Here is a 19,694-nt window from a genome sequence, read left to right on the forward strand (position 1 = left end):
AGTACTGGTTTTAGTACAACGGGTAAAATGGGCATTAAAATGTGGTAAAACTTGCTGAAAAAGTTTGTCGATCTTTAATCAAAATAATTTTATCGACTGTAAATAATCTTCAGTTAAAATCTAGATTTTTTTATGTGTTTGAGTTCATAAAGAAACTTTGCCGGACGTGATCATCGAAGAATTGCAATGCATAATGTAAATAGTGCGCTGAATGTCAAATTTAAAGAGAGAAAAAATGCGAAAAGGAAAATAAGATAATTTCCGTTGGAGCGAAAAAGACGCTACCGTTCTTGTGTGAAAGAGAAGGAGAAAAGGAGGGAATGAGGCGTATGGAGTGAAATGAATTTTCATCAATGGAAGTGAAAATGTAATTTTTGGACTAAAAGTTAAGCCCACAGTAATAAATACCCACAGTTGTGGATCTTCAAAAATCCTTGCCCAGTACGACAAGTACCTTTTATGCAATGTGGCTCAGTGTAAATGCCCTTTTCTATACATACTGCGAAAGAAGGATCGGATGTGATCATCGGGATTTTCGCTGACAGGATTTCTTCATTGTTCGCTCCTTTCACTTGCTTTATTACAACGACGTACAATGCCATCGGTAGAGAACGGGGAGTCGAGACAGTGTGTGGGCTGGAAACGGAACGAGTACACGAAATGATCCTTGTAAATCATTTCTTTAATTGCTCAAAAACCATGCACACACTTTCTAACTGTTGCAAAGTCTACAACGGATCACGGCTAAGTATCATCATGAAGCATATTCTTCACCGACTCATTCCCATTTTGTTTTGTTGCATAAAACATTTTATAACTTAGAAAATTGTGCTAAAGCTAGTACTCTTCCTCATCTTCATCGTTGAAAGACAGTTTACTCTTTTCCTGCTTCTGTTTCGCCTTTTTATCCTTTTTATCCTTTTTGTTTTCTGGTTTTGGTTTTGGATTTTCTTCATTTTTCTCTGGTTTCGGTTTCCTTGATTTAAACACAACCTTCTGGTTGAGGTCAGCCGGTTTTTCACTCTCCTCTAGAAAGAAAATAGAGAACGGTTGCATGTACGCTTTCTATTTGTAAAACGGTACGAGATTGTAAATTGTACCTTTGAATGCTTGAGCAGCTTCCGCCTCTGTTAAATCGCCTTCTTTAATTACCACCACCTGCGGTTTTTCGTCCTCCTGTTCCTCATCGTCTGAGTCGTCAAAGTTTTCTATTGCTTCACGCTGTAAAGGACAAAGTGCGTATGCTTTAAGGCGGCTGATCTGATTGAGCACATAGTTTGTATGCCTTACCTTATCATCGATCGAGGGTCCTTCTCGATAGCCGATTTGTGCTTTCATTCGTTTTAGAAAATCTGGCTCATCTGGTTTAATGAAAGCTACATTACGCTTGGACATTTCGGCTTTGGAAGCGTTACACACTTTTAGTGAATATAATTAGGGAATTGATGCTTTGCTTCCCGCGCGCTACTGTTGCTTTCCAGCCTCTGTTGTTTACGAATGCAGCAACAATAACAAACGTATGACAGCGGTAACACTGTGCTATTGTGTGGAGCTTGTTGTCTGACCGCTAATGTACTTAAACTCGTTAAAAATTGGCATAATTAAGTAGAAATTGATACAAAACTGTTAGTTGCGTTAGGGAGATTTTATTGGAAAATATATAAAACATTTTTTTAAATTGTTTTAAAAAGTATTCTACAGAGTGTTCCGAATTTGAATGCGTTTATACTGGATGCGCTCACTACTTCCGCCTGTCCTCATGGCGAGTCATATTTTTTCGCTTGTAAACAAATCGCCATTGCAGCGGTAGAGGTGCAAAAAAAGGCTCGGAAAGGAAAGGATTTACTGTGCAGCTAGGCTATTGCAAGTGTGCAAAAAATCATAGTACGAACAAAGGAGGTGTAAAATACAGCATCGAACGGTAGCAATGGATAAGAAATCGTTTCTAATAAGCTGGTGCCAGAAGAACAGTTGCGAACCAAAGTTTGAGGTTCGTCCGACCGGCCCGAAGCATCGGCAACGTTTCCTGTGCGAGGTACGGGTCGCTGGTATCGATTACATCGGTGTCGGCAACTCGACCAACAAGAAGGACTCGGAAAAGAATGCATCGCAAGACTTTGTCAACTATTTGGTGCGCATTGGCCGCATCGCGGAAGAGGCGGTGCCGCAGGATGTTTCCAGCGCACCGCCAGCGACCGATAAACTGGACGCACCCATCGGGTTGGGTGGGCCGTCGGGGATGCGATCGGGACCGTCGGCCGGATCGGCCGGCTCGTCGAACATATTCATGAAGGGGTTTGTGCCGCAGGATCTGGGCCACGCGTACCGACCGTACGTTCCGTCGAAGGAAGATATAAAGCGGGAGCAGGATAACATGGAATCGGCCGAATCACTGGATGTGAACGCGTCGATCCATGGTAACTGGACGATCGAGAATGCAAAATCGAAGCTAAACCAATGGCTGCAGCAGCACAAAATAAAGGCCGACTTTAAGTACACTTCAATCGGACCGGATCATGCCAAGTGAGTATGGGGGGGCTGGGGCGCTAGGGTCGATTGGGGGGCAATTGATCGGGTTCACGCAAACGAGCACTAAACGGAAACTCAATTCTATCAGTTTTTACACGAGCTCGAGAAGTTGGTAGAAATGAGCTTCCGTATGCGTTTCATACTGTACCGCAAACCATCCCCCTAGCCCGAGGGTACAGTTTCGAATCATCACCAAAAGAGGAAACTCACCAATGGCAAGGGAAGGAAACGGCAGTCGATATGCAATATTGTTGAGGGATGTTATCATGTGCAAGATAGATCCGGTTGGCAGTGCGCCGAATGGATAGATTTTGCAAATGATGATCACAGGTGTAGTAGCCATTCTGTGCCATTCCTTCCCTTGCCGCTTCGTCGTGTAAACATATACAGCCCCAAGGCGCCTGAGATGATTTGAAAATGTACCCTACAGGCCGGCACGATGGAACTGTACGCCTGAAGTTGGTAAGTACCAATTTGTACCAAAAGTGTGCAAATTGACAAGTTCATGGTTACTAGATGTTTGTACCACAAGAACAAAAAAGCCCAATCTTTCGTAACGAACCAACGCCTACTTTTCGACAATTCAAGGAGTTTCATTGCGGAAATGACCGTCTACGTGAAGGAATTGAACCGCACGATTACGGGCCGTGAGTCCGGATCGAACAAACATTCGGCCAGCAAATCATGCGCCCTGTCGCTCATACGCCAGCTGTACCATTTGGGTGTGATTGAGGCGTTTACCGGTTCGCTGAAGAATGCAAGGTAAGTAGCCGGAATGGGACTGTTTTCTATGTTTAAAAGCAAAACAGCACCCAAATGTGGCTCAATTGTCGCATTTCAGCGCATCGGAGCAGATATCGGCTTATCCGGTGAAAATATCGCACCAGCTAGCGAAGCGCGTGCACGAATCGTTGATGGAGCTCGGCATACAACCGGTCAAGGTGAATGCGGCCCAAACCGGGCCGAAGGAATCGATCAGCTTGATGCACGCGTCGGACGACGTGCATTTTAAGCCCCAGTCGACGAACCTACAGCAGCCGGCCTCGGTCATCTCGTGGTCACCGCCGCAACCGAACTGGAACCCTTGGTTGGGCTGCAACATCGACGAAGGCTATCTCGCCACGGCAAGCCTCGAACGGTTGAGCGAGGATTTGCTGAACGAAAGTCGCGCCCGGCTGCGGGAGATGCCCGAGCTGCAGAAGAGCATGAGAGCGCGCGAAAAGCTACCGATTTCGGCGATGCGCCGCCCGATCATGGAAGCGATCAACGAGCATCCGGTCGTGCTGATCCGTGGCAACACGGGCTGCGGTAAAACGACCCAGATCGCACAGTTCATCCTGGAGGATTACATCAACTCGGGCCAGGGAGCGTACTGCAATGTGTGTGTCACGCAGCCGAGGCGCATCAGTGCGATCAGCGTGTCGGAGCGGGTCGCTAACGAGCGGTGTGAAAATTTGGGCGCCGCCGTTGGTTACTCGGTGCGGTTCGATTCTCAGCTGCCGCGTGCGTACGGTTCGATACTGTTCTGCACGATCGGGGTGCTGTTGCGCCGGTTGGAAGGAGGCCTGCGGGGTGTGTCGCACGTGATTGTGGATGAAATTCACGAGCGTGACGTGAACAGTGACTTCATACTGGTTGTGCTGCGCGATATGGTGCACACGTATCCGGATCTGCGTGTCATTCTGATGTCGGCCACGATTGATACGTCGCTGTTTTCGAAGTACTTTGGCGATTGTCCCGTGCTGGAGGTGCCGGGCCGAGCGTTTCCGGTGGAGCAACTGTTTCTGGAGGATTGCATTGAAATGCTGAAGTTTGTGCCGAGTCCACCGGAGGGTGGTGGTACGAGCCGAAGGAAGCGGGGCAAGGATGGGGATGAGGGGGACGGTGGTGGGGATGGTGGAGCGGAGTACGATCCGGATGTGCAGGAGAGTAGCAACATGAACGAGGTGATTGATGAAGCGCGCTATTCGCCGCAAACGAAGCAGGCGATGAGTATGCTGATCGAGGCGGACACACCGTTCGAGCTGATCTGTGCGCTGGTGGACTATGTAGATCAGCAGGGTAAGCCGGGTGCGGTGCTTGTGTTTCTGGCCGGGTGGAACATGATCTTTGCGCTGATGCGCCAGCTACAGGCGCGACCGAATTTGGTCGTTTTGCCGCTGCATTCCCAGCTGCCACGGGAAGATCAGCGCAAGGTGTTCAATCACTACGGGCAACGGCGGAAGGTGATACTGGCGACGAACATTGCGGAAACATCGATTACGATCGACGATATTGTGTACGTGATCGATACGTGTAAGGCGCGCATGAAGCTGTTTACGTCGCACAACAATATGACGAACTACGCGACGGTGTGGGCCGCCCGGACAAATCTGGAACAGCGTAAGTTGGGGCTATATGGCCGGGAACTGCCCAACGTAAATAAAATACTTTAATCTTCTTTGCACAGGCAAGGGACGCGCTGGCCGTGTCAGTCCCGGCATGTGCTTCACCCTCTGCTCGCGGGCCCGTTTCGCCAAGCTGGAGGAAAACCTTACGCCCGAAATGTTCCGCACACCGCTGCACGAGCTGGCCCTGAGCATCAAGCTGCTTCGGCTCGGTGCGATCGGGAAGTTCCTGTCGAAAGCGATCGAACCGCCACCGCTCGATGCGGTCATCGAGGCGGAAGTGTTGCTGAAGGAGATGCGCTGCTTGGACGAGGCCGAACAGCTAACACCGTTCGGAAGAATTCTTGCCCGGTTGCCGATTGAACCGCGGCTTGGGAAAATGATGGTGCTGAGCACGCTGTTCGGACTGTGCGATACGGTCACGACGATGGCCGCGTACTCCGGGACGTTTTCCGAGGTGTTCCAGCTGGAGTTGGGTCAGCGCCGTTTGATGAACCACCAGAGGGCACTCAGCGGTCAAACGTACTCGGACTATATGGCGATGCAGACGGCGTTTGAGGTACTTGATGGAAATTTCATTGGGATTTTATTTGAATATTACTACATTTTATCCCCTTTTTTCCCAACACCGCAGATGTGGAGCAAAAAGCGTGCCATAGGCGAGGAAGCGGAATATCGGTTCTGCGAATGGAAAGGTCTCCAGATGCCGACCCTGCGCTCGATCGCCGAAGCAAAGAAGCAGCTGATGGAGAACCTGACGCTGGCGGGCTTTCCCCCGGCCACGATGATGCCGTTCCGGTTCGACCCGGAATGTCCCGATCCGGATCTGGAGATGGCGATGGCACTGCTGTGCGTCGGGCTCTACCCGAACGTGTGCTTCCACAAGGAGCGGCGCCGTGTGCTGACCACGGAATCGAAAGCTGCCCTCATTCACAAAACGTCGGTAAACTGTACCAACACACCGACCACCTTTCCGTATCCGTTTTTCGTGTTCGGCGAAAAGATACGCACCCGGGCCGTATCGTGCAAGCAAATGTCGATGGTAACACCGATCCATCTGCTGCTGTTCGGCTGCAAGAAGGTGGAATGGTGCAACGGGTCGGTGCGGATCGATAATTGGCTCAATCTGAACATGGATCCGTACGATGCGGCCATGATACTGGCGCTGCGACCTTGCCTACAGGATCTGCTGGTGCAGATATCGGAAGCTCCGGACAGTGTGAGCGCGCTCGCACCGAAGCACGTGACGATGCTGCAGGTGGTGAAGGAGCTGTGTGCGTTCAGTGCGGGAGATTACGAAATCGAGCGTCCGGTGAGGGGTTCGTTCGGGCAGGGTGGTGTACGATCGCACCAGCCAAAGATCCCCCGGTACGGCGAGGATAGGCCCAACGTGAGCGGGTTTGTGCGGGTTGGTGGTGGTGAGGCGCCGGGAAGCGGTGGGCAGCAGTATCCGGGAGGAGCCGGTGGTCACTTCCGGAACGAGGGCAACCGTTACGGGTCATCGGGACGTGGTAACGGGTACGATGGTAATCGATCGGCAAACTATCGCTACTTCAATGCGATGGGAAACGCCAACTACGGCAACCGTTACCCGGGTGGGGATGGTGAAGGCGCCGGACAGTATGGTAGAGGCCCGCAAGGTCCTCAAGGTTTCCAAGGTCCGCAAGGTCCGCAAGGTCCGCTAGGTCTCCAGGGAGCTCCGCACGTTGGTTACCAAGGATACCAGCAGGGTTACCAGGGAGGATATTCGGTTGGAAACCGTGGCGGTTATAATGGCGGTGGAAGAAACTACGGACGTGGACGCGAGGCATGGTGAACATTTCCTGCATCGGCCAAGCCATTATCCATCCTGAAACTAAAGAAGCCATTTCAAGTGGGTCTATTTATTTCAACAATATCGAATACACCCAGTGCTGGTCAGAATACGGTAGCGAGGCAAGCAAATTGACTGCACATTTCATCTAACCAAGTATTTAAATAATTTGTATTGAAACAGACACAATTACTTGCAATAAATGTGATACCGTCAGGTAAATGCCTAAAAAACTGAAACTCCGAATTTCGTTGCTGTTTATTTCTGGTTTTATAGGTTGTCTTTACTACTATCGGCTTATACATGGGTGTCAGGCTCGAGTCGAGTTACGTTGTTCGTAGTTCGAGTACTAGTAGTAGTAATGCTGTTATGTGTGTATGTGTGTGCTTTTTTGCTGTAAAGACATTGCTTTATGCATGTATTACTTTCTTCTGTACAATGGGTTAAAATGGTTACGATTACATACACATGCACGCGGGCGAGAGCCCCTGGTGAAGCCGAAGCCTACTCCCGTCAAACCTCACGTAACGCCGCATGCTCCTACTAATAAGCTCCTAAGATATTGGCACTTTTTATAAATGTGTGTGTGTGTGTGTTTCGCTGTGTTTCTGTGTGAGTCGGTGCGTTCAAACCATCCCAAAGTCCGTCATCACCTTGGCCGTGTCCGGTTCGGCCGGCGGTGTCACGACGGTTTGCGCCAACAGCCGTGCATCGTTCTTGAGCCGCATCAGCGTTTGCTGCTTCTCCTGGTTAATGTTTAGCTCGACCAGCGTATCGATACTGTTCAGGCTGGCATCGCCCTGCAGAATCTTTTGCGCTGCCAGCGACGTAAAGTTGAAGCTCAAATCGGACAGGCTCGGGAACTCGTACATCTCCTCGAGCACGAGCGGTTCATCGCACGCGTTGCTGCTAAACCGTCGATCCAGCTCATCGTAGTGTGAGTAGCGTTTGCGCCCATCCGGATCGCCATTTTCCCGCTCGCCGCTCGACCCATGGTTCGGGCCACCATTTTCCTGCACCAGGATCGTGATCTGGGCCGCCTTGCTGTCACCGTTCGCTAGCAGATTCGGTTCACTCGACACGGACAGGCTTTTCTTCATTACGATCAGCCCGCTGAGGGGTTGGGCCGGTGGGATCGTCCGACCACACTTGGTGGGATCGTCCGCTTCCGCCAGCTTCCCTTCCCGGCCAGGGTTCGCGTTAAGCTTCTTGATCTCGGAGTTCGAACGGCGCAGATTACTCTGCAACCCGATCCGGCCCGATCCTTCGTCGTACGTTCGGGTCGGGGAGGTCTTCTCCATCGCTAGATCTCCGCAGATATTCTTACTATCGTGCTGGATGTTTTTGAGCACATTTTTGTAGAAAAAGTTTGCCGGCGGTTGTACCGGGGTGGATGCCATCGGTTGGAACGGTTTGCTGTTGTTCATGGTGCTGTTTTTGTTGTACTTGTTCAGCTCCGGTGTTCCGTTCGGTTGGACCGGAACGGTGTGAGTCGTCGAACTGGGCGGTGAAGATCCGGACGAGCCCGAGTTCGAGGTGGAGTCTCCGTTGAGGCGGAACTGTAGCAAGGATTCGCTGAGTGCGGTTAGGTGGTCGATCGGTTTGGTGAGACTGATGCCGCCGAGTCCACCTGCTCGGGTAGGGCTTTTCGGGGCAAGGGAGGGTGGTGTGTTGCCCTTAACACCCGTCCCACCGTTGGTGCTTGTGTAGCCGAACGTTGTCTCGAAGCATTTGTAGCTGTTATTGGCTTTCGTCGTCGATGCTACTGCCGTCATGACGGTTGTGACTGTTCCTTTGGGTGCCGAGGGCGAAGACTTCGGCGACCCATTTTGTGCTACCCGGCTAGGACTTCCGGACAGCGAGCTAGCGGAGGAGGGTGGCTTCGTATCGTTGTTCATAAACAAGCTAGAATTCCCAGACTGTTGCTGCTGCTGCTGCTGCTGCTGCTGAATGGCGGTTGTAATGGTGGAGGAAGACACGTGCGATTCCAGGCTGGAATGTGTGCTGGTGCGCGTCGAGGATAGCTTCTCGCTGTCGAAACTGGACGGTCCCGACGTGACGTACGTCATCTTGCCACTATCGATGCTGGATGGACCGCTGGCAATGCCAAGGCTGCGACTAGTTTTGTGTTCCATCTTTCCCTGACTGTCGCTGCTGTGCAGTTTGTCGGCGGAGGACAGTTGTTTGCTGCGGGACACCTTGTAGTAGCCCGAGCTGGCTGGTGTGGAGTGTATCGACCGCGGCAAACTGCCACAGTAGTAGGAGCCGGGGCTTTTGCCACGCCGCACCGGTGAGCAGTCGCGGGACGAGATGAAGAATGTGGACTCACTGGAAAGATTTCGTCGGTGGTGCCGTCGTCTCGGAAGCGAGAGGGACCGTTGGCTCACGTCCGAGCTGTCGTAGAAGGTGGAGTTGAGCAGGCGTGACTTGATTGGAAAGTCCTGGTTTGAGTGGAAGAAACCATTAGATATGTGTATACTTGTAGTTGAAACCCGGTGCCATACCAAATAGTCCGTCGTCTGTGTGCCTACGCTGTGCAGATGCGTGGTCTTCGAGTTGAACCACTCCGGTGGCGGGAACTGGGCCGAGTACGTTTCGATCTGCTTCGATTTGCTCTTGGAGCGTGTACTTCGTCGGAAAATCCTCGAAAGCAGTGATTGAGATGAGGCTTGTTTTTCTGCAGTGGAGAGAGACCGAGAGAGTTAAAAACGAAGTCCAGCAAACCGTCCAAGGAACCGTCGACACTTACTCGCATCCAATGCGGTCGTTGGCTCGGGTGTTGCCAACGGTGCCGTACCGTCTTTGCTGATCGTTTGCGCATAGTTCTTGGAAAGGCTTCTCGTAGAGGCAGACCGCTGGAGTCGCTTGGACGAACCAAAGAAGCGTAAACTATGGCGCCGTTCGAGCGTTTTCCCGTTGCTCGGGAACGAGGCACTGCGCTGCTTGCTGGCCGACCGTGGATAAAGGATCTTGTCGTTCGGATTACCACCGCAGATCACGTCGGCCAGATTGGTTTGGATGCACTGGTGCGTTTGATCGCCGGCCCGCACGGTCGAAATCTCCCCGTACAGACTGCTGAGCGCTTCGTGGCTGCTCATCAGCAACGTTTTGGACTCTTTCGTCGGTGCTGCACTGTCCAGATCGACACCGCCCGGGAAACCGTACTCGAGCGAACCGTTCGTTTTGTTGCGTCGTTTCCTTGGGGTGGAAGGAATTTGATTGATCAATTCAAGGTTCGATCGTAGACAATCATCCGGCGCCTGGCATACTTACTCTGGCGTGACGATAAAGTATCCTTTGGATGTTTGGTAGATTTTGATCTCTTGCATCAGCTGCACGAGCGTATCGTAGATGACTTCTACCGATGGCTGCTGCATGTGGGTGAACCTGGGGAAGATGTGGTGTGGTGACATTCACTGTAGTACAGGCGAGACTATCGTACGGTGAAGGAAAACCGTGAGCACTTACCTAGAACGCAATCGATTGCGTATGTTCTCGATGGTGGCGGACTGTCCTTGCGATGTTAGCTCCATGATCACGTCGCAGAGCGCTTCCGTGAGTGGTGTGAACTGTGTCTGTACGATCGGGGTCACAATACAATCATCGATGTCACCTGGATTTGAAAAGAAAAACAAGTTGAAGTAGCTCTCATATATCTTGAATATATCTTTAAAAGTTTGGAATTCGATATTTTTTATAGTAGCAGCTCATAATATAATACATCCAATTGGTCCCACCAAATAATTACAATGCTCTTCTTTTCTTGAACATGCTGCCTGACTTTCGATCCATACGTCTCGTATCTTCCATCGATACGAATCGTTCTTCTTCTTCCTTTTAATTCTAATTATTCCTTACCATCTGAATGACGTACTAGGCTAATTTATATCCAATAGTCATATCTAGTAAATGTCTAGTGTCAATTCTTGATACTAGTGAACAGCCTATACGGGAGTTGGCCTCTCCAAGATTATTTAATCGACTAGACCTGGTATTTCTTAGCCAAAAATTCCAAATCTAGCTGGGACAGCTTTGTAGATACTTAAAAGAAAGGTCTACCGATGACACTGTCTAGTAACGACATTTGTTAGAAAAAGTGTACACCGTAAAATCGCTCCAAACTTTCTGTAGATTAGCTACTTAACTTGCCTGAGTAATAAACGTCATTCGGGTTTATACTCTTGTGCTCGTGTAGCTACAATGATTGCAACCATGTAATGAACCTGCAAATTGTCGCTGGAAACACCCCTAGTTCCCTGAAGACCTTTTCCCTGCGCTCAGTCAAACGGGTAATCGGGTAGCTTTCGAATTGTACAACACAAAACGACGTCCTTCCCGTTCCCTTTAACCAGCCTCCGTTCTCCCAGCTTACCAGCCGACCCCATTCATCATCCGTGAAACGAAAGAGGCAGCATCCATCATCTGGTAACAACTTCATTAGCCGACTGTATGTTTTCGGTAGTCGGTCGGTGTCGGTCGTAAACAAATTTGTTGATTTACACTGCCTCTCTGTCGGTCGGGTTTATGGCCTCGGGGGAGGGTGAGATTTTGGTGACCATTTCTTTGTTGTTGGTTGACTTTTGTCACAGATTTCTTAGCATAGTAGCTTTCCCATAAAACAGATCGGCGTTGATCACTGCGTGTCGTCTGTCCGGATTAGTCCGTTCGAGTGTGTTTCTTAGCGGGTGTTCGGGAGTTCCAACGCGCGGAAATTACTGTAACGCCCAGACAAAACGTCCAGTAGAGCGTTGGTTAATGAATAATCGCTACTTGAGGTCAACGAGATCCACTAGACGGATGCCGGAAACTTCAGGTAACATCACATTATCCAATTTTGTGCGCAAAAAAAAAAACACAGAAGAGATTACTAATTTCACTGGCGGACAGATTCCGGTACTGGTCAGCTGACGATTGCTTTAACCTAACCTCGAGCTTGAACTGCAAGTGGTAGCAGCTCTCAGATAATCGGATTATCTTCACAGCATCAAGCTACAGGATAGAGACACCCTCGTTTAAGACTCGTTTCCCTCGGTGTTCATCACGGGAACAGTTTTCGATTGCGGTTAGATAAGCGGCCCAACCGGGCGAGTAACTCCACGTGACCCCCGGGAAGGGAGCAACCTTCATTCGGGAGGCTGGGCTTTCTGCGCCCAGCGATGCAGTTTATTTGCTTTAATTTTACACCCAGCCTCAGCACTACGACTGACTCGCCTGCGAGGGTCTCCCGGACCGTACGAAAGGGTCACGCCTGGTGACAACTTAATTTCTCCGCCCTCGGATAGTGAGCGGATCGAGAAGCTGAAATTAAGCGAGAGTGACAGTAGCGAAAGGCGTCAATCGTTCGCTGTCCGAGTTCGTGAGCGAAAGGGAAATTTCGTGACAGACAGAGTTTTGGGAGCTGGTGTGCGTCCAGGAGAAAAGGCCGTGTCGCCCATTAGACGTCAGGTGTAAGTTCCGGGCGTGCGAGTTGTAAAACTGTCGCAGCAGTACAGCTAGTACTACATCGTCTGCCGGATTCGGGTGATTTTATTTACTGGGAGCGCTGTGAAATGGAAAGTTTTTATCAGCTGCTATCGGATGTCATACGACCGCGGCCCAATGTTGTTTTGATTGACAGCAGTTTAACAAATATCACATAGCCGCAGGCGCTTCAAAGCCTTTTGGCGGTTCGGAACTCACCTTCGGAGAAGGAAAGTGAATCGAAGCGCATTTCCAATTAAGTCACAAGGATGTAACGGAGGGTCGTAAAATACACGCATAGCATGGCAGTATGTCTTTGAACAGTGAATTATCCCACGAATGCATACAGCCTCCCTCATCGTATCGCATTACGCCCCGCTTTTATTGCGCTGGGAAGCATTTCGGAAGGCTTCCGTGGGGTGGTGATCATATACAAATATTGATCCATCATTATTAGCGGACTTAATTTACCTAATCCACCGGTGTGATGAATATTTATTCGGTTTTTATCGCCCGTAAGCCGTTGAAATGGGAGTTCTATTTTCTAGCTAAGGAATGTCGTGATGAGGGCATGATGTCACTTCAAGTTGGGCGAGAGCTCAGCTGTTTATATTGCTCCCAAAGGCCATAACTTGCCCTGGGATTGAATGAACCATCTCGGGTGGTTAGTCAGTTTTAAAGTTCATATCTATTATCAGATGTGGTAGAAATCCCCCATCAAAACCTTGACGGTCGGAGACAGAACTCTTCTTGTATGTTAATAAGCATCACCATTTTGTCGATATCGGAAACCAATTTTGGAGTAGGATTATAAACGCATCAATGTCGTTTGTTGTCGGTCGGGCGGGATGGATCGTAAAAGTCTGCCTGTAAAGCTAGCCGCTCTGAATCGCATTATTGGTTTAGCGTAACGTTCGCTACGCCCAGAATGGGACCATACGGAAGGTACGCTGGAACGTGTTTGACAAAAACAAATCGGTTCCCCATCTGGACGTGTGTCGGATTCTTATCAACCATTTGGGCAATAAATATGTCCAAAAGGAGAAAAATCCCAAATCCGCTCACAGGATTGCGGTGTGTCAGATTTCCCCCAATTGCCTTTATGTTCGACAGTCGGACACCATTGGAAGCAACGACCAGGTACTTACCTACGGAGTTGATCAGATAGGTGGCCGGTGGTTTGAGGACGCTGCGAGCGTAAGCACTGCGGATGATTTCCAGCGCGCACGGTTCGGCCGTTATCAGCAGCATGCCGGGCGAAATGTGGCCCAAATATTTGAGGACCTTCGTCGCTGCCGCTAGCGGTGCGTTCCACCAGCACTGAAGGTTAGCTGATAGGAAGTTCTGTAAAATGGGGGAAAGAAATTTGGACGAAATTAGATGGCGTTTTATTTGAAGCGAACGATTTACCATACCACTAAGAGGGCCACAAAAAATCAAGATCAAGATGACTTTGTTGGATAAGCGACGAACGTTATGAACATTCCTTTAAATCTTCAAGAAATGGCTTCAAATCTCCAACGTGCGATCTCGTGAAGCAGAATATCATAATAATATGTTACGATCGCATGCTGACATGAAGACATTAAACCATTGCTGACCTTAAAAAGGGCACAAAACACCGAGTGGCCACGTGCGAGCCGTTAGAGAGCCGTGGAAGTAAAATACCACGAGGAACGACTCTATTCCCCCCCAACGATACCCGCTGCGAGCCCATGCAGTCATATTACATTCCACAAACATTCAGTCTGTCTGCGGTTCGGTCTGAAAGGTGCACAGACACGACGGTCATTCGGAATATGACGGGAGTCGAAACAGAAACCAAGAAACAAAAAAACCGTTGGCCAGGAAATGAAGATGATGTAATGTTAGAATAGGGGTGTGATTTGAATTCATAATCGTAGTGGATTGATGGAGACCGTGCGGTCGGTTGGGCGTAGCACGGTGGCACAAGACAACAAGGTTCATGCTCATGCCCGTCCCAAACGGAAACGATTTGTGGTAAGGAAAGAAGCGTCTTTATGGTTTTATTAAAGGAAGTTTAGTTTGATATTTAAGGTAAGAAAAAAAAGGTTTGGGTCAGCTGGAGCTGATAACTAAGGTAGAAAAACTATTTATAAAATTCCACCCTTTTTTCTTTTTTATCTTTTATTTTTCATTTTTCTGTCTTCTCTGACTTTTCATTTGTGTCATTATTTTAAATTAGAAAATAAGAAACGATAAATGCGTAATAAATTAGATAAATACTGTTTCTATTTTTCTATTTTTTTCTTTAGTTTGGTCCCCTTTTTCACTTTTTTTCTTTTTTAATTATTTGTTGTCAATTTTTCCTTTCATTTCTCAAGCTTTTACAGTTTTCCTTTTGGATGTTTCTTCTTTACTGTTTTTGTATATTTTTTCCTTTCTATTGCTGCATTTCTCTCACATTTTCTCGAATTATTCATTTTTTTTTGTTCTGATGTTTGTTTATTATTGGTAAGGTATTTTATGTTAAGTATTTTTAAAAGATTTTTGAAAAATTTAGTTTTTTGAAATTTTCTACATTTTGTTTCAAATTTTGTTATAAGTTTTATAGTAGAATCATGACAAAAATGAATCTCGTAAATTTGTTTTGACTTTCATAGTCATAGTCATGCGTCTGTCCCAGACAAACGTCACTACTGTCTATTCTCGTGTGGAAAGTATTAACATCTCGAACCCTTCACAACATGACGCTTGCCATAGCAACGGCATCAGACTAGTTTGCGCTTAGTAAAAAGGGAAAATACCAACATATGTCCCTGTTTTACAAGTCAAAAGAAGGAGAGAGAGAGAGAGCGAGCATCAGCAAGGATTTATTCCGCACGACGGTTTTTGGCAAATTATCTGTGTGGTTCGGTTGGGCTAGAGCAGTTGGGCAGCAGGAAGCACGAATGTCTGCGAATGGAATTAATCATCACGCACAGTTCTCTCGGTTTGGCTGACACGGGCACAATTCTCTACTCCAGAACGATATCGAGAAAGGGCAGGATGGGGGGTTTTTTTCGACGCCGATAATTCGTACTAGCTTTAATGGTAATGAAAACAGGACGGAAAACGTTGTTAGAGATTGTGATGGAGTTCCCAAATTCCCAGATCACCAGTCAAGATGAAGCCGGAGCATGGAACCCTCGGTTTTAATAAAGTTAATTTATGACTTGTAGCAGTTGGTGTTGCATGAACAGAAGGGCCGGATGTCGTTCGGTAATTGAACCAGTTAAAAAATCACACCATAGCAGGTATGAATGAATTAATGACCAGAAAGGGTTGAAAAATTCGGTTAAATTTGCTTGGAGTTGCAGCTTTAAGGGTTATAAGCCTGTCAATATTTATTGTTTTATATATAGTAACAAATTGAAAGAGAAGTATATTGTTCACAAGTGATTAAAGTTCGCCGGCAAAAAAACAAACAGAAGTTGTATTTTTGTAGAAAACAATCCCACCTGTCAACACCAACGTCGAATGTAATCAATCTTGCACATGAATCTTCCCGATTCCCTACCTAAACCATCGCCATCATCATTACCCGTTATCATCATCATCATCTACAGTGCATCCAGTTTCCCCCATCGAACTATTCTTGTGCACGTGTGTGTGTGATTTAATTCATCCCTTATTTAAAGCGAATGTACCATTTACACCCGACGGAATGGTTTCGTCGCTTAAGAAACGGTTTTGTCCCTTTCGACAAACCATATTCCGACGACAAATCAGGATATTCGTTAAACGCATCCAACGTACGAGGGGTTCAGTTTTGCGAGTTTTCCTCACCATTCGGGGGAAAATGCTGTAAGGCAAAAACAGCCTTCGATACGCTCGTCGTTCGATAAGATTCGACAGGGAATGACCATCAGACACACATCTGCAGCAGAGCAAGGCGTACATTGATGCTAACCTTGTGCACGTTCGGAAACAAAACAAGACAATTGGGTTCTGAGGGCAAAAGATAGTGGTGGGAGGTTGAAAATCGGATTACGGTGAAGAAAGCAGACGGAGAGTAGAATTTACACAGATAAAGCGCCCTTGTCTGTAACGAAACGGCTGTCGAATTTCCCTCGAAATTATCTCGGTATCGGTGAGCTCTGGGCAAAGTCAGCTTGAGTTCTGATGGGAAGTACACTAAAAATCAATAAATTCTGCAACTTGCCATTTTCCGGCCCAACAGCAGCCGCGTGTTGGTTGTTGTTGCTGTTGGCTGCGGTTCTGAAGTGGGGTTTTGCGGAGTTTGGCGGAGTTTTCGTAGCTTCGTCCTTGGTTCAATTTCCGGTCAGAAGCGCATATGTACTCTGTGCATTATTTGTTTGGTTTCCACTCGAGCGCGTTGGTGTACAAAACTTCTGTCAAACTGCTTTTTTTGGGGTGGGCTCGTTCAAATTTTCCCCCTATACGGATCTAACTATCGGAACTGTAAATGTTGAGGGTACATTTTCCAATTCTCATAGACACACGCACACACTTAGAAGGGCTTGTGGTTTTGTTTACTCTACAGGTCGTTCACAGCTGAAGCTCAGGAAGGGAACCGAAACCAAACCAAGTAACAGTTATTCATCTCAGTAATCATCCAAACCCGCAGGAGAAGTTCTTTACGGTTTCCCAAAGTCTCGAAGGACATTCTCTTAGGAATGGGAGAGAAAGACAGAGAAAAAAAATGGTACAGACGCAAAAGGTTGCCAGAATTAGCTACGGGCAAACAGGCCATGTATTTTACTGTGTTTGCTTGTTTGCACAAGAACTTGTTGAGACGCTTGTACCCGAGTGGCCTCAGGTGATGTCATACGATGTTTTATTTGATTGAACCGCATTTTGGGCCTGTTCGAACATGCGTGCCGACGGCTGTTTTGTTATAAGCCCTTAAATGGAATTTATTATTTTCCCAACGGTGCGTCGTGTGTTTATTTGGGGGAAAACACAGAAGAAATATGAACGTAATATCTGGTTTGTTTTGATTGAGCTATAAACCTATTTTTTATGGCCAAAATTTACATATTTTATTTATAAAATCCTATTGTTTTACATGTTTTAAACAGCTTTTCCAAGCCATCCATTTATGTGACAAACAATTAGCATCACATCGACATCATTATGCAACGGCCGATTGGCGATCAAACTACCATTCCACAGACTCTCTGTCTCTCGTAAAGAAAGCTAAAGTTGCGGCTCATTAAACCGCCGATTCCCTTTCGATCCCTCACTAGCGTGAAGCAATTAATCAAATTAGTGCAAATCAAAATGCAAAGCCAATGCGAGCCGAAGCATAAAAGTGAGATCCGAATAATGAACTGTTATTTAGCAATCGGTTTTAATTTCTACGCCCATCGTACAGTGCGCACGAGCGAGAGTGGGAATAGATGAAGCCGTGCAAACTGGCCATGACATCGGTTTCATGGAAAAACGGACGGAAAACTTTAATAGAACCATTCTTAGAACTGTTTAGCAGTAGAACAATTCTTTTGTGTTGCAAGTACGATCGAGAATTACAGGGCTGCGATGAACCCAGACTCGCCTTTACCCGTTTTAATCAGCAGCTCCGTGGGTCGGAAATGTGGTTAGCGGTGGAAAACAGACCGATGTAAAAGTACGATTTATTTCCACTGTCCGTCAATGCCAACTCGGTGGAAAGTGAGATAATTTCAGGGTTTAATGTGTACGTCCGATGGTGCATGTGCGAACAAATAATGACCTAAAGACCGGTTCGCAGACGGTCGGTGAAGCTGGTTGTGCTTCCTCCTTAACGATTAATGTGTTATGTTCATCGGTAATTGTTGTTCGTTTGCGTCTGGGCTCAGGGCGGAAGCGTTTTTTTTGCGCAAAACTTGCTACAAATCGGAAACCAAACCCATCGGGGATGTTTTTCCTATTTTTTCCGCTAGTGTGGGTTGGGTGGAAAATTTTACATTTAAAAATAGATAACTAGTTTAGTTATTAGTTTAGTATTTCAGTGATCACAAGAGAGTCAAGTGGTGAGAAAATCCCCTACCACGAAGGATCGTCAAAGGTTTCCCAGCTCAAACGACAAAAAAAGGCATCTCAACAAACAACATCAAACAGCTGCAATTAGCGAAATGGAAAAAAGAGTCAAGAAAACAAACACCCCATCAGCAGTGGTGTGAAAAGAAAAAGCACAAAACGGAAAACCCTAAAGCCCTCCCCGTAGAGGGTCGGCACAATAATGGTAAACCAACCGCAGGCGATTGAAATGCATCCCGGGCGCTGCAATAACTGCAAATAATTGCGTGTGCATTAAATTGCACGTAAAAGTGTGTAAATAAAGATCAGCTCGATCGGTGGAAAAATGCTCGTTTCGTCGACTCGGTCGACTTTTCTTTGTGGACTTGGGTTTATGTTGGTCGGTCCGTTTCCGTATCGTATCTGTCACCGTGCTTGCTAACCGTGCTGGAAAGAAAAACCTGCCCGCGAGTGATTATTGCGTGCCGACAGGGGTTTCGTTTTTCTTTTCGCTGTTCCCTCTGTGATGATAACAATGCTACCCCTTATCTTGATGTGCCGCGAGCTCTTACTTAATGATCGGATGTTGCAGAGAACGCCGAGAGACAAGAAACTAACGACACTGCTCGCCTTAGATCCGATGCATCCGGATGTGTGCAGGAAAATTTGGTGGGATGGGAAAAGGATCGGAGAAGCGGTCCGGAAACCGGATTGCATAATTTATTCTGTCACTTCTCGGAGGCGCATGCGAGATGTGTACGGGAGATCACTTTCCCTACGATGTGTGCGGAGAGGGACATACGTGTGTTTACCAAACCGCTGGGTGAGCGATTTGCATTCTTGATAAGCACGCTTTGCACACGGCGCTAAGGTCGTTTGGCCTCGGTCGCGGAAAACTCGTTTGGCTTTTCGCGCGCGCGCGATCTATTCGAGAGCATTCGGGGCGATCGGTGGAGAAAGTGAGTATCGATGGTAAATTAGTTGGAAAGGATGATTGTGGGAAGGGTTGAAAGGAATAATTAGTTTTAGTGCATGATGAAACAAGTTTACTGGAAAAGTGAAGTAACGTGATTCATTCAGTATTTTATAAGTTTGAAATAAAGTAGATGAGATAAAATAGATATAGATTTTTGGGATAAGTTGATACGCTTCTTCTTCATGGCTTTATTAACTGCTACGTCATGCCGGCCATATAATGGTTTACAAGACTCTTTGATGCAACGCACGACAGGACCTGGAATCGAACCTCATGACCAAAATTGAGGATCGAAATAACTAATTTAAAATAGATTTGGAGGAAATCCTTGCAATCTACTCAACGGAGAGTCACATCTAAATATCGAAATAACTTGAATAAGGCGCAAGTCGAGGGATACTGTAGAGATACCCGAGAAGATATTAACTTCACAACACTTTACCAATTTGCACTAACGATTGCTATCATCAAACTCATACTGCTCGCTAACGCTAGCTCTTCGACTAAAAAAATATATCACTAACCACTTCTATCACTTCTAGCCTTTCATTTTTTGTAGATCAAA

General features: G+C 47.3%; 3 protein-coding genes across 4 annotated transcripts in view; 1 reads left to right on the forward strand and 2 right to left on the reverse strand.

The window, feature by feature from the left end:
• Positions 1–551: 551 nt before the first annotated feature.
• Positions 552–1,511, reverse strand: LOC118514403 (uncharacterized protein KIAA1143 homolog). Its single transcript, XM_036061284.1, has 3 exons — positions 1,291–1,511; positions 1,101–1,221; positions 552–1,028 (listed from the first exon to the last, which is right to left on the reverse strand). Exons 1-3 carry the CDS (start codon positions 1,393–1,395, stop codon positions 838–840), a joined length of 417 nt encoding a protein of 138 aa, XP_035917177.1. The 5' UTR covers positions 1,396–1,511; the 3' UTR covers positions 552–837.
• Positions 1,512–1,764: 253 nt separating this feature from the next.
• Positions 1,765–6,968, forward strand: LOC118514364 (dosage compensation regulator). Of its 2 annotated transcripts, none has more exons than XM_036061205.1 (5): positions 1,765–2,523; positions 3,118–3,291; positions 3,371–4,911; positions 4,979–5,475; positions 5,551–6,968. In XM_036061205.1, exons 1-5 carry the CDS (start codon positions 1,928–1,930, stop codon positions 6,730–6,732), a joined length of 3,990 nt encoding a protein of 1,329 aa, XP_035917098.1. In that variant the 5' UTR covers positions 1,765–1,927; the 3' UTR covers positions 6,733–6,968. The 2 variants fall into 2 exon arrangements, with proteins under 2 accessions (XP_035917098.1, XP_035917099.1); XM_036061206.1 differs by lacking the exon at positions 1,765–2,523 and adding an exon at positions 2,542–2,991.
• Position 6,969: 1 nt separating this feature from the next.
• Positions 6,970–19,694, reverse strand: part of LOC118514368 — an 87,230-nt gene continuing 74,505 nt past the window's right edge. The window contains exons 6-11 of the mRNA XM_036061223.1: positions 13,338–13,533; positions 10,198–10,342; positions 10,003–10,116; positions 9,479–9,927; positions 9,234–9,406; positions 6,970–9,170 (exon numbers count right to left, since the gene is read on the reverse strand). Of these exons, the coding sequence (XP_035917116.1) occupies positions 7,356–9,170; positions 9,234–9,406; positions 9,479–9,927; positions 10,003–10,116; positions 10,198–10,342; positions 13,338–13,533 (2,892 nt within the window). The 3' untranslated portion in view covers positions 6,970–7,355. The remainder of the gene's footprint in view (positions 9,171–9,233; positions 9,407–9,478; positions 9,928–10,002; positions 10,117–10,197; positions 10,343–13,337; positions 13,534–19,694) is intronic.

Source organism: Anopheles stephensi, chromosome 3, assembly GCF_013141755.1.
Source record: "Anopheles stephensi strain Indian chromosome 3, UCI_ANSTEP_V1.0, whole genome shotgun sequence".
Taxonomy (NCBI): domain Eukaryota; kingdom Metazoa; phylum Arthropoda; class Insecta; order Diptera; family Culicidae; genus Anopheles; species Anopheles stephensi.